We start from the raw sequence: 13489 nt of genomic DNA, 5'->3' as shown, positions 1-13489 counted from the left end.
TGTAATTACTTGTGTGATGGGGATTATCTCTAAGGCCTCACACATACTAAGCATGTGATCTATCACTGAACTATATCCCAGCCCCTATAATTACTTTTTTTTTTTTTTGGTGGTGGTGGTACTGGGGTTCCTGGAAGCCCTTCTACCTCCGGGCTACACTCCCAGACCTGTTTTTGCATTTTTATTTGGAAACAGGGTCTCCTAAGCCAGCACACGCGGCTGGCTTCGAACCTGCGTGATCCTCCTGTCTCTGCCTCCCAAGCGCGGGGATTACAAGCCTGCGCCACCACGCCCGGCCCTATAACTACTTTTTAAAAAGATCATTTGCACCGAGCATGGTGGCGCACGCTTGTAATCCCAGCATTCGGGAGGCTGAGACCTGAGGATCGCTGTTCAAGGGCAGCCTCAGCTACTTAGTGAGGCCCTCTGCAACTTAGTGAGACCCTGTTTCAAAATAAAGAATAAAAAACAGGACAGAGGGTGTAGCTCAGAGGTTGAATGCCCCTGGGATTCCATCCCCAGACCCGCAAAAAAAAAAAAAAAAAAAAAAAAAATTTGCTTTTTGCCTTTTTTTTTTTTTCCCCCCCTTGGCAGTACTGGGGATAGAACCCAAACCCGGGGGCATTCTATCTCTGAAATATACCCTTAGCCCTATTTTTTATTCTTTATTTGGAAACAGGGTCTCACTAAGTTACAAAGGGTCTAAGTAGCTGAGGCTGGCCATGAACCTGCAGTCCTCCTGTCTTAGTCTCCCAGACTAGGATTACAAGTGTGTGCCACCATGCCCAGCTATTATTTGCTTTTTCATTGCAGTCAAAGACTTGAAGTTGAACCCTGTGCTCTGCCCTACCTGGAGCCAGCTCCCCTCAGCTCGGAGGTCCTCGCCCTCTCATGGGGACGTAGCACAGCCCTGCACCAGGCTGTTGGGGACTCAGCAAGCTGACATGTGATGGGGACACAGGTGTCCAGTGAAGGGGCTGTTGCCTTTGTTCTACCAGTTAGCAACTGGGAAACCACTGTTCTCTGGGGGTGGGCAGAAATGACTCTTGCAGGGTCTGTCTGCTTGTGGGTCTGCACTGGGGCTCATCTTCCCTCAGCACTTGGCCCTGTGTGGACATCAGATGAAGGATAAGGTCACGACTCTTTGCCAGATATAAGCCATAAGCCCCTTTGCAGTTGGGAAACCTGTGGCCTGTTTTTAAAAATACTTTTTCAGTGTATAAAATAAAAATACAAGGGTCTACAAAGGGAATGACTAACACTGCCATACAGATCTACCCATGTACTCCTCAGGGGCCATGAACCACAGGTCTCAATCCAGGAGCCTGGAGTCTCCTCCCAGGCCCACCTCACCCTCCACACAGCCAGGTTTAGGACCCAGGTTGCTGTGGGTCATTCTGGGTGGCACGTGGCCTTAAGTTTAAAATATGGACCGGGTGCAATGGCGCATACTTGTAATCTTAGCATTTGGGAGGCTGAAATAGGAGGATCGCGGTTCGAGGACAGCCTCAGCTACTACTTAGTGAGGCCCTTTGCAACTCAGTGAGACCCTGTTTCAAAATAAAGACTAAAAAATAGGGATGGGGGTGTAGCTTCGAGGTAGAATGCCCCTGCGTTCCATCCCCAGTTCTGCAAAATAAATAAATAAAATAAAATATGGGCGTTCCTATTTTCCTGGCCCCCAAAATGCCCCCTTTCTCACATAGAGACACCCCAGAGAGCCAGCCTGGCCAAAGGTAAGAAAACAGGCCTCGGCAGCCCACTCAGGCATCCTCAGGGGCTGCCTCGGCCTCTTTCCGGCCCCAGAGGTGCTGAGCTGAGTCACTCAGCTATGCGGCCTGGCCAGTCCACCTGGGTGAGTGGGCAGGGCTGTCTTCAAGGGCGGCCCCCACACCTGAAGTGCCTTAGGGACAGAGAGAAACAGGACAGGGGTGCCAGGCACGCCCTGCCTGCTCCTGGGTGGGGTTCTCCACCCACACATCAGTCATGGAACCCTCACAGACCCCAAGGACATTGCTGGCATATGACAGAGGAGGAAACTGAGGCATGACTTGTTCATCCAAGTTGCCAAGCTAAGACAGAGTACCCCTGCCCCAACAATCTGACTCCAGATGCTTCTCCGCCTCCCACATGAGAAGCAGGTGTTGTTTTTGCCCTCTAACAGCTGAGAAAACGTGTATGCACTGATTCCCAGCCACCCATCAACCTCTCCTGCCCTCAGCCTTCTTCCCTTCAGCCCCTTCCCATATTTAGCCTTGCACAGGGAGCTTAGCTCATTTCAAAGCTGTTCTCGGGGGACCAATGAGGTCCTTGTCCAGGTCTGAGGGTCTCTGGCCTCAAGGTTAAACCCCCAGACTGGCTAGAGACACCACCACATTCCAAGAAAAAGTGATCAGAGACAGGGCAGGCCGCCTGGAGAGGCGTGGAAAGGGGAAGAGCTCCGAGGGGAAAGAGCAGGACTGTCAGGTGGCCACCACTCCTCACCCTTCTCAAAAGGAGCAAACCAACTATGGTGCGCACACTTGTAACTCCAGTACTCAGGAGGCTGAGACAGGAGGAGTGCAGGTTCAAGGACAGCCTCAACAAGTAGTGAAACTCTCATCAACTTAACAAGACCCTGTTTCCAAGTAAAAATAAAATAGGGCTGGAGGTGTAGCTCAGGGGTAGAATGTCCCTGGGCTCAATCTCCAGAACCACAAAAAAAGCAAGCCCCTTAGGAAAGATTTTTGGCTTCACAGAGCCGGGGGTTGTCTCCAGAAGTGCTGGGCTCCCCATCAGCACTTCACAGCCAAGAGCCCACTTTGAAAGGTGCATCGCACCTGCACTGGCAGCTCCTCCAGGGAGGGACACTCCCAGGCGGGCTCCTCCCCTCCTCTCAGCCGCTCTCCCTAGTGGAGACTGCATCTCAACATGTCCTGAACTGAACGCCCAATCCACCTCCCATTCCCTCTGCTTTCTCCACCCCATAAAGGCAGCTTCAGTTTTCTCCACGAGGGGCTCAGGCCCTAAAACTCAAACTCAGGGCTGAAGGGGCCAATAGCTTGGAAGACAGTGATTTAAAAAAAAAAAAAAAAAGAGTCCTTCACTGGGCATGGTGGCGCACTCTTGTAATCCCCCGCATTTGGGAGGCAGAGAGACAGGAGGATCGCGCAGGTTCAAAGCCAGCTTCGCTGGCTTAAGAGACCCTATTTCCAAATAAAATATAAAAAATAGGCCTGGGAGTGTAACCTGGAGGTAGAAGGGTTCCATCCCCAGTACCACCAAAAAGAAAAAGAGTCCTTCAACCAGGTGTGGTGGTGCAGGTTTGTAATCCCAGCATTTGGGAGGCTGAGAAAGGAGGATCAAGACAGCCTCAGCTACTTAGTGAGGCCCTTTATAGCTCAGTGAGACCCTGATTCAAAATAAGGAATAAACGCCGGGCGTGGTGGCGCACGCCTGTAATCCCCGCGCTTGGGAGGCGGAGACAGGAGGATCGCGCAGGTTCGAAGTCAGCCGCGCTGGCTTAAGAGACCCTGTTTCCAAATAAAAATATAAAAAATAGGTCTGGGAGTGTAGCCCAGAGGTAGAAGGGCTTCCAGGAACCCCAGTACCACCAAAAAAAAAAAAAAAAAAAAAAAAAAAAAAAAAAAAAGGAATAAAAAATAGGGCTGGAGTGTTGCTCAGAGGTAGAATGCCCCTGGGTTCTATTCCGAATGCCACAAAAATAAAAAATAAGAGAGTCCTTCCTGCGCAGGACATGATGTGCCTGGAAAAGAATCGGCTTCCTAGAGGAGGGAGGGTCCCATTCTATGGCGTGAAGGTCCCTCCAAAACTCAGGCTGCAAGTAAGTTGCTAGACTCATGCACTTCCTGCATCAACAAACAGAACCTTTAAGAAATGATTAAGTCATGAAGGCTATGTACTCCAGAATGGATTATTAATGCAGGGTGGGTGTGGTGGCGCACTCATGTAATCCCAGCATTCGGGAGGCTGAGACTGGAGGATCGTGGTTCGCGGACAGCCTCAGCTACTTAGCGAGGCCCTTCCCAACTCACTGAGACCCTCTTACAAAAATAAAAAGACTAGCCGGGCGTGGTGGCGCACGCTTGTAATCCCAGCATTCGGGAGGCTGAGACCGGAGGATCGTGGTTCACAGACAGCCTCAGCTACTTAGTGAGGCCCTTTGCAACTGAGACCCTGTTTCAAAATAAAGAATAAAAAATAGGGCAGGGGTGTAGCTCCGAGGTCAAATGCCCCTTGGTTCTGCCCCCAGAACCGCAAAAAAAAAAAAAAATTAATTAAAAATTAAAAAAATAAAAAGACTAAACTGCCAGGCGTGGTGGCATATGCTTGTAATCCCCGCCCTTGGGAGACATAGACAGGAAGATGGCGCAGTTTCCAAGCCAGACTCTCTGGCTTAAGCGACCCTGTTTCCAAATAAAAGTGTAAAAAATAGGTCTGGGAGTGTAGCCTGGAGGTAGAAGAGTTTCCAGGAACACCAGTACCACCAAAATAAATAAATAAATAAATATAAAGACTAAAAACTAGGGGCTGGAGGTATAGCTCGGAGGTACAATGCCCCTGATGCCCCTGGGTTCCATCCCCAGTACTGAAAAAAAAAAAAAAAAAGAATGGATTAATGCAACCTGGCATGGTGACACATGTCTGTAATTCCAGTACTTGGGAAGCTGAGACAGGAGGGTTCAAAACCAGCCTCAGCAATTCAGTGAGGCGTACATTAACAAGTTAATGTTTTAAAATAAAAAAAATAAGTAAACCAGGCGTGGTGGCGCCCGCTTGTACACCTAGTACTTAGAAGGCTGAGACAGGAGGATCATAGGTTCTTGGCCAGCCTCAGCTACTTAGTGAGGCCCTATTTCCTGTTTCAAAATAATTAGCCAGGTATGGTGGCACATGCTTGTAATTCCAGTACTTGGGAGGCTGAGACAGGAGGATCAGGGTTTGCAATCAGCCTCAGCTACTTAGGCCCTCTGCAACTCAGTGATACCTTGTTTCAAAATAAAGAATGAAAAATCAGGCTGAGGGTATAGCTTGGAGGTAGAATGCCCCTGGGTTCCATCCCCGGCACTGGAAAAAAGAAGAAAGAAAGAAAGAAAGAAAGAAAGAAAGAAAGAAAGAAAGAAAGAAAGAAAGAAAGAAAGAAAGAAAGAAAGAAAGAATTTTTAAATAGAGCTTGAGGTGTAGCTTGGAGGTAGAATACCCCTGGGTTCAATCAAATAATAAAATATAAATAAAATAATAAATAAGAAGAAGAAAGAGGAGGAGGAGGATGAATGATGGGTTAATGCTGTTCTGAAATACGTAAGTACATGGGTGTTCGTGGTGGCACACACTTTTAATCCCAGCCATTTGGTAGCTAAGGTAGAAGAATTACAAGTTTGAGGCCAGCCTGGGTAACATAGCGAGACTCTGTCTTAAAATATAAGGAGGGCTGGGATGTAGGTGATTAGTAGAACACTCCTGTACTCAAACCAAGAAAGAAAAAGAGGAAGAGGTGAGTTCAGTCCAGTTTCCTCTGCCTCAGTCTCATTCTCACTTGCCCCTCTAGCATATATTCGAGCTACACCACCAGCCCTAATTTTTTTTTCCCCCCTGCGGTACTGGAGATGGAACCCAGGGCATTCTACCTCCAAGCTGCACCCCTAGCCCTGTTTTTTATTATTATATTTGGGAACAGGGTCTCACTGAGTTGCAAGGGGCCTCACTAAGTAGCTGAGGTGTCCACGAACCAGGATCCTCCTGTAGTGGCCTCCCAAATTCTGGGATTACAAACGTGAGCCACCACACCTGACCGCCCCAGCCCTATTTTATTTTTTATTTTGAAACAGGGCCTCTCTAATTTGCTAAAGCTGGCAGTGAATCTGCGATCCTGTCACAGCCTCCCATGTACTAGGATTACAAAGTATGGGCCACTCAGCCCCACTTATTTATTTTGAATCAAGGTCTTGCTAAATTGCTAAGGCTAGTCTCCAGCCTGCAATCCTGTCTCAATTTCCCCAGTCCAGGGATTACAGGCATTTGCCACCACACCCGGCCCCTCCACACAGCACAGAGCCTTCACAAGATGCGGGCACCATGTTCTCCAACTTCTCAGCCTTCAGAACCATGAGCCAAATAAGTTCCTGTTCTTTATGAATTATCCAGTCTATGGTATCTGTTACAGTAGCAGAAAATAGAATAAGATGTCCTGCCACCCATGAAATGCCATCAGGGGTAAGAAGCTGAGTGGGAAGAGCAGTCTCCAGGGCCACTGGCCACAGGTAGACTCGGCCCAGTTTCCTGGTAATTCCAGCCAATGGGGAGGAGGGAAGGACCACCCCAAGGAGAGGCCCAGTGTGGCTGGAAGCTGCAGTCCAGTCTCAGCCTCTCTACTTCAACCCATCCTACACACTGTCCACAGCTCTAAGCTGCCACGGCCCAGCACACACCCTCGGTGCCTCCTTCTACGCAAGGAGCATAGGGACAGTGGGCTTGTTCCTTTGCCCCTCCACGGATCCCCAGCATCTTGTAAGCTCCTTGAAAGTAGCACCACACCAAAAATCAATGGGCACTGGATGGATGGCTACTCATTTAAAACAGCCAGGGTGGGTGAGCCTCGGTGCCAAGCAAAGCCAGGGCTGGAATGTCCTCTAGCACTCCTTGGCCACGTGTGAGCGAGGCTGAGGCTTGGTAAGGGCGATCCCAGGTGTGAAAAGCTTCAGCTCAGGGCCTGGTAACTCCGTGCCCAGTGAGTGATGGGACTGTCAGGGGCCCAGGCATCCCAACCCTGGCTGGAGCCTAGGTGAGGTCCACCTAGGACCTTGCACAGTGCTGGGACACAGTAGGTGAGTGCTTATCACATGTGGGTTGAAAGTGAAACACAGCCTCTTCAGCCGGGCATGGTGGCACACAAAATCCCAGCATTTGGGAGGCGGAGACAGGAGGATTGAAGTTCTCAGACAGCCTCAGCTACTACTTAGGCCCTTTGCAACTCAGTGAGACCCTGTTTCAAAATAAAGAATAAAAAAATAGGGCTGAGTGTGTAGCTCGGAGGTAGAATGCTCCTGGGTTCCACCCCCAATACTGCAAAAAACAAACAAATAAACAAACAAAAAAATAGCCTCTTCATCACATCCCTGATTAATCCCAACACTGGGCTGGGGACCAGACAGCCTCAGCCTCAACCTCAACCAGCTGGGGAGGTGAAAGGGACAGAGGGAGGTATGCGTCCACCTCCCAGATTCCTGCAGGGAGACAAGCTGACTCTCTTCCTGTCTACCTCTGGATCCCCTCTACTTTGGAGATTGCAAAGATGGCAGGAGCAGCACTGTGACGGGCCAGCGCCTGTCCACACATGCCCTCTTCTCCTCGCCTCTGCACTAGCAGGTGGGTCTCTGGAGTCCTGGGGCTCTCTGACTCACTGAGCAGGGCACTAGAGGTGAGGGTATGCTACAGACACAAAGGGGCACACACGGCCCATCCTGCCATCATCCCCACTTTGCAAATGAAAGTGAAACTAAAACAGATGAAGGCACCCGTCCAGGTTCACACCTGATTTGTGGCAGGCAGGGGCACTGCAGCTCAGGGCTTGGTCCCTAGAGTGGGAGCCAGGATTGGTCAGCATAAAATGCGTTTGGGAAGCCGGGTGTGGTGGCTCATGCTTGTAATCCCAGTACTCAGGAGTCTGAGACAGGAGGATCGTGGTTTGTGGCCAGGCTCAACTACTTAGTGAGGCCCTCTGCAACTTACTAAGACCCTGTTTCAAAACAGAAAATAAGAGCCTGACGTGGTGGCACAGGTTTGTAATGCCAGCATTTGGGTGGCTGAGACGGGAGGACTGCGGTTCGAGGACAGCCTCAGCTACTACTTAGAGGCCCTTTGGAACTCAGTGAGACCCTGTTTCAAAATAAAGAATAAAGAAAAATGGGCTGAGGGTGTAGCTCAGAGGTAGAATGCTCCTGGGTTCCATTCCCAGTACAGCAAAAAAATAAAATAGGGCTGGGGGTGTAGCTTGGAGGCAGCATGCCCCTGGGTTATATCTCCAGTACCAAAATGAATTAATTAACTTAAAAAATGGGAAGCCAGGCATGGTGATGCACGCTTGTAATCCCAGTACTTGGGAGGCTGAGATAGGAGGATCACAGGTTCGGCCAGCCCTAGCTACTTAGTGAGGCCCTCTGCAACTCAGTGAGAAGCTGTTTCAAAATAGAGTTAAAGATAAGGCAGGGGGTATAGCTCAGAGGTAGAATGCCTCTGGGTTCAATCCCCAGTACTGCCCCCCAAAAAAGGGCTTGAGGCCATCAACTTTCCCATTCACTGTGAACTGTCCACTCTATCTCTAGCCCCTGAGGTGAATTCCCAACACTGACTCTTCCAAGCCTCAACACTGAAGGGAAAGAGAGGCAGACAGGGTGGCTCCCACAGGTCTCTTTCCTAGTGTGGCAAAACTAGGGAATGATTCCTCTATAACAACCACAGCTCTCATAGATCCAGAGCCATTCAAGACCAGAACTGTGTCTCCCAGCTCCTGTCTCATTCAGTCCTCACTATGAAACTTGCAGCAGCACCATTCTTAGTCCCAATTCACAGAGAAGAAAGAGGGCATTTAATAAGTGCTGTGTGCTAAGTGAGTCACCAAGCTCCCTGTGAAATGTTCCAATCAAAAAAGATTTTTTTGCCACTCATTCTTGTTCCTGGGGACAACTGGACCCAAAACAAAAAAAAAAAAATCCCAAGACGGCCTCTCTCCAGGCCATACAGGAGGAGATGCGGTGACTGCCCAGACATTGAGCAGGGCAGTGAACACAGCCACCTGAAGGCTGGCCAGGCACCTCAATCACCTGCTGGGCCCTGTGGCTCCTGCTGTCCCCTGCCAGCAACATGGCCAGGGAGCGTGCCACATGAGGGAGGATCAGGAGACCTGGGCGCAGGCCACTCTGCCTTAGCACCTCACAGGGGTGGACCAGGGGAAGTTTCTGGACATAGGGTCCTCTTAGCTGTAGGGGATCCAAGAGCCCTCTAAAGGAGAGATCAAAGTCTGGCATCAGTTAGTGGCAGGGTACTTTTCTGGGGTGAATTTCATCAGTCTCTCCGAAGACTCTGTACATCAAAAACAGTTATAGATCCCAGATTCGTTTTTTTTTTTCTTTGTTTTTGTTTTGGTGCTAGGGATCAAACTCAGGGCCTAGAGGGATCCTCTTGACCACTGAGCTACCCTCCTCCTCCTCCTCCTCCTCCTCCTCCTCCTCCTTCTTTTTTGTGGCACTAGGGATGGAACCCAGGGGCATTCTACCTCTGAGCTACAACCCCATCCCTATTTATTATTCTTTCTTTCTTTTTTTTTTTTTTTTTTGTGGTACTGGGGTTCCTGGAAGCCCTTCTACTTCTGGGCTACACTCCCAGACCTATTTTTACATTTTTATTTGGAAACAGGGTCTCCTAAGCCAGCACACGCGGCTGGCTTCGAACCTGCGAGATCCTGCTGTCTCTGCCTCCCAAGCACAGGGATTACAAGCGTGCGCCACCACGCCCGGTATATTATTCTTTATTTTGAAACAGCGTCTCACTGAGTTGCAAAGGGCCTAAGTAGTAGCTGAGGCTGTCCGCGAACCGCGATCCTCCTGTCTCAGCCTCCCAAATGCTGGGATTACAATCAAGCGCCACCATGCCTGGCTTCTATTTTTCATTATTTTATTTTTTATTATTTTGTGTGTGTGGTACTAAGGATGGAACCCAGGGGCTTTTTTTTTTTAACCTCCGGGCTATACTCCCAGACCTATTTTATACTTTATTTGGAAACAGGGTCTCACTGGGAGCCTCACTCAGTAGCTAAGGCTGGCTTCGAACCTGTGCGATCCTGCTGTCTCTGCCTCCCAAGCACAGGGATTACAAGCGTGCACCACCATGCCCAGCTTTTCATTTTTATTTTGAAACAGGGTCTGAGTTGCGAAGGGCCTCACTAAGGAGCTTGGGATTACAGGCATGTGCCACTGCACCTGCTGCTTCTTGCTTCTTTGACTGCAGGGAAAACCCTGGGATCTTGCAGGGTGTCTCCGCTCTGATCTCCCTCAGCACTCCAGTCCTCAAAAGAGCAGGGCCATCCCAAGACTAAGATCCCAGAACACACCAGCCCACCCCGAGGTGTGCCAAGTATGGCTCACCCTGCCCACAGCCCCTGTGCACTGGCAGGTGGCGAACGCCGGTGCAGCAGACCACAGGTGCACCTGGAGCCTGGGGTCCACGTCTCTCTGATGCAGCCGTGGAACCTCACTAACACAAGCTCTTGTGAGGAACCTGGTTTTCATTAAGTAGAGTAAAGGAGTCATTAACTGCCAAATCAAGAGGAGGCAAAGTTCTACTGGAGGCTCAGGGAGGGTGAGGGGACCGGCCTGTCCTCTGCCCTCCTTGGCTGACCAGGGGTGGGGGAAGGGGAGGCTGGGCTCCTAAGGGTCCAGCAACTGCAGCAGCAGGAGCTGGGGGTGGAGAGTGGGAGAGTCTTGGCCCAGATAATAAGCAATTGTTAATGTGATCCATATGGGTCCTGACTGGCCTCTCTGTTTAACAGGATGATAATGGCAGGGAAAGAATGCTGGTCTGTGGGGAAGGGAAGGGGCAAAGTCCTCCCCAGACTTGGGGGGTGGGGAGACTCATCAAGGAGGAGAAAGGGGAAGAGGGGGTGGAGGAGGGGGAAGAGGAGAAGGGGGAAAGGAGGAGAAGGAGACCCACCCAGGGGTCTCTACTACCCAGGAGGGCAGAGCTCGAAATGGCCAGATTGTGCTCTGTAGGCCACTTGGCTAAATGCCCTTATAAAACCCCTTTACTCAGCCAACAAATAGTTAATGAGCACCCACAAAGTACCAAGCCCTGGGGGGGGGGTTGGGAGTATATGCTCTGCCTCTGTCCTCGCAGGAGTGGAGGCCTAGTTTGGACTCAGCCACAGTACAGGTGCAGGCTGAGACCACAGAGGGGGCGAAGTGACAGGGGTGGGCCCTGGGGAGGCTAGACCTGGAAGTGTGGCATCTGAGCTGGGCCTTGAAGAATGAGGAGGCTGTGGTACGGCAAGGACAATGGGGAAGGCATTTGGCTAAGGGAACAGCAGGAGCAAAGGCAGAGAGGCGTGAAATTGCGTGGAGAGCCTGAGATCTCAGCAATAAAGCTGCAGCCCAGGCAAGGGAGGGGAGGGGAAGGGAGGAGATTCTTGATCCATAAAAAGCTTGGCCATGGATGACCAGGACAAGGCAGAAAAGGGCTCTGGACCATCTCACTGGGGTCTGGGTCCTTCTCCCCTGCCTCCCTCCGGTTTCCTACAGAAATTGTCCAATCAGGGGATCTTCACCCCAGCCCACCGCCACACTTCCTCTGGAGAGCAGGGTCTTGGAGGCCCAACTCATCCCTGTGTCTTTCAGCCCCCTCTCTTCCTGGGGAGATGGGGCCCCTAAGGACTGGACTTTATCTGGGCCTCACCGGGAGCAACTCCACCACTTCACACGGCTAAATTCCCTTTGACCCGAGAGGGCTTCCCCCAGAAGATATTACCGCGGGGGCATAGGGTCACTTCTGGCTGCTGCAGACACCAATGGAATCGAGTGGAAATAAACGAAATGTTGTTAAATACGGGAAAGGGGATTTACGAGGCCTGTCACCTCCTCAGCACAGCTATCCGGCAAGCCCCGCCCCTTTCCTCGCCCACCCCAGGAAGTCCCGCCCCGCCCCCTGCCCGCCGCCCCGCAGCCCGGGTCCCGGAGCCCAGCTGCTGGGTCGCAGCAGCCCCGCGGCGCCGGGCAGCCGGAGCGCGAGTCCTCGGGGCCTAGGGCACAGCAGAAAAAGGGGTTTGCTCCAAGTCTAGGAGACTCGAAGAGAAGGCCATTTCAGAAGGACGCTCGGAGCGGGGGAGGGGTTCGGGTTGGACTCGGGGGGGCCTGGGAGTCCCTCTGCAGGGCTAGAGGTCTTTGGTCCGCCGCATCTCCCGGCCCACTCCAAAGGCCGGTGGCTCCGGGAACTCAGAAGCCTCCCGCGCCGTTAAGCCCGGAGTGGAGCTGGGGCCGGTGCCCACTCCTCGCGGCGGGGCCGAGGGACGGAGATCGCTCCGCCGCCGCGCCCGGGCGGACCACAACACAAACATTCTTCCGTCCTCTATTCTCCTCCAAATTAGGTAGCCATGGAGACAGGGCCGGCAGCCTGACAGCCCCAGCGCCTAATCCTGATTTAGTGACGGTCCCTTTAACAGCCCACCCACCCCTGCGCCCCGGACCGCGCAGACCCCTCCGCAGCCCCTCGGCCGGGAGCCCGCACTGCTGACCACCTACTGTGTGCCGGCCCCGGCGAGGGCCCGCTCCTGGGAGCCGCCTAGCCTGGGGTCTGTGTGAACCAGAGGGGGGCTCTGCAGTGGGAGGTTGGGGGCTCAGAGCCGGGAGCCCGGGCGGTGAGGGCAGCTGCCCGCCCCTCGGCTGCGGGACGCGCTCCGCTCCCCCCCGCCCGGGAGAACGAAGAAGGGCGTGGCGCGAGCGCCCGGGACCCCGAGCCGCTCGGGTGCTGTCACTGCCCGCCGCGCCGGGCAGCTCGGGCGGTCACCCAGCCCCCACCCCTCCCATCCAGGGGCCGCCGGACAAAGACCTGACGGAGTGGGAGGGGCCTGCGGGCCGGCCTCGGGCGCCCGGCGCAGGGTCCTTCTGGGACCCGAACCCGCGAACCCCGGCTCCCGCCTCGGCCCCGCAGACCTCCCCGCGCAGGCTGCCGCCCCGCCCGCCCCCCCGGGGTGACCCCGGGGTCCACGCACCCACCCGGCCCTAGCCTGCCTCGCCCTCCGACCCCGCCTCGTTGAACCTCGCGACCCCAGCCCCGTCCTCGCCGCCCCCGCGCCCGCGGACAAAGCTCCGGACACCCTGACCCAACAGTGACCACCCCTGACCCCGGCCGCCCGCCCGCCCGCGCCCCGTACCTCGGCATCCCGGCCGGGTCCTAGGTGAGTGTGCGCGGCCGGGGGGGGCGGCCGGCCCGGGGGCCGGGGCGGGGGCGCGGGCTGGGGGCGACCGGCCGGGACTGGGGGCCGGCGGCGCTCACCATCCTGGAACCGCTGCTGGGCGGCTGCTGCGGCCGCCGCGGCCGGGAGCGGGACTGGGCAGTGGGGGTGGCCGGACAAGGGGCGGCCCCGGCTCCCCCGGCCGGCAGGACCCCCACCCCGCCTCCCCTCGCCCGCCCCTGCGCCCGCCCCGCCCCGCGCCCGCCCCGCCCCGCCCCGCCCCCACCTCCCGGGGCTCGCCCGGCCTCCGGCCGCCCGCCCCGCCCCGCGCCCTCCCCGAGCGCTAAAATAAATTAGCCACCGAGGGGAAAAAGAGCAAATGACCCTTGGCGTGGAGAGTGTCCTTGCGCCACTCTCAGGCCTGCCGCCCCCGCCTCCCCGGGCGTCGGAGCGGGAAGCCGGGGTGGGGGAGGAGGCCGGGCGGCCCGGGAGGGGCGGGGGCGGCGGGGAGGCCGGAGGCCGGAGGCCGGGAGGCCGGGTGCAGCGGCCCTG

The 13489-nt window shown here is 54.2% G+C and overlaps 1 protein-coding gene across 1 annotated transcript in view; it reads right to left on the bottom strand.

The window, feature by feature from the left end:
* FIGNL2 (fidgetin like 2) overlaps positions 1–12661 on the bottom strand; it is a gene marked incomplete at its 3' end in the record, with an annotated part of 32014 nt that extends 19353 nt beyond the window's left edge. The window contains exon 1 of the mRNA XM_080705658.1: positions 12561–12661. Within this exon, the coding sequence (XP_080561784.1) occupies positions 12561–12569 (9 nt within the window). The 5' untranslated portion in view covers positions 12570–12661. The remainder of the gene's footprint in view (positions 1–12560) is intronic.
* Positions 12662–13489: the final 828 nt, after the last annotated feature.

Source organism: Muscardinus avellanarius (assembly GCF_963383645.1).
Source record: "Muscardinus avellanarius genome assembly, chromosome: 11".
NCBI lineage: Eukaryota > Metazoa > Chordata > Mammalia > Rodentia > Gliridae > Muscardinus > Muscardinus avellanarius.
This window is presented reverse-complemented; position numbering and strand designations above follow the sequence as displayed.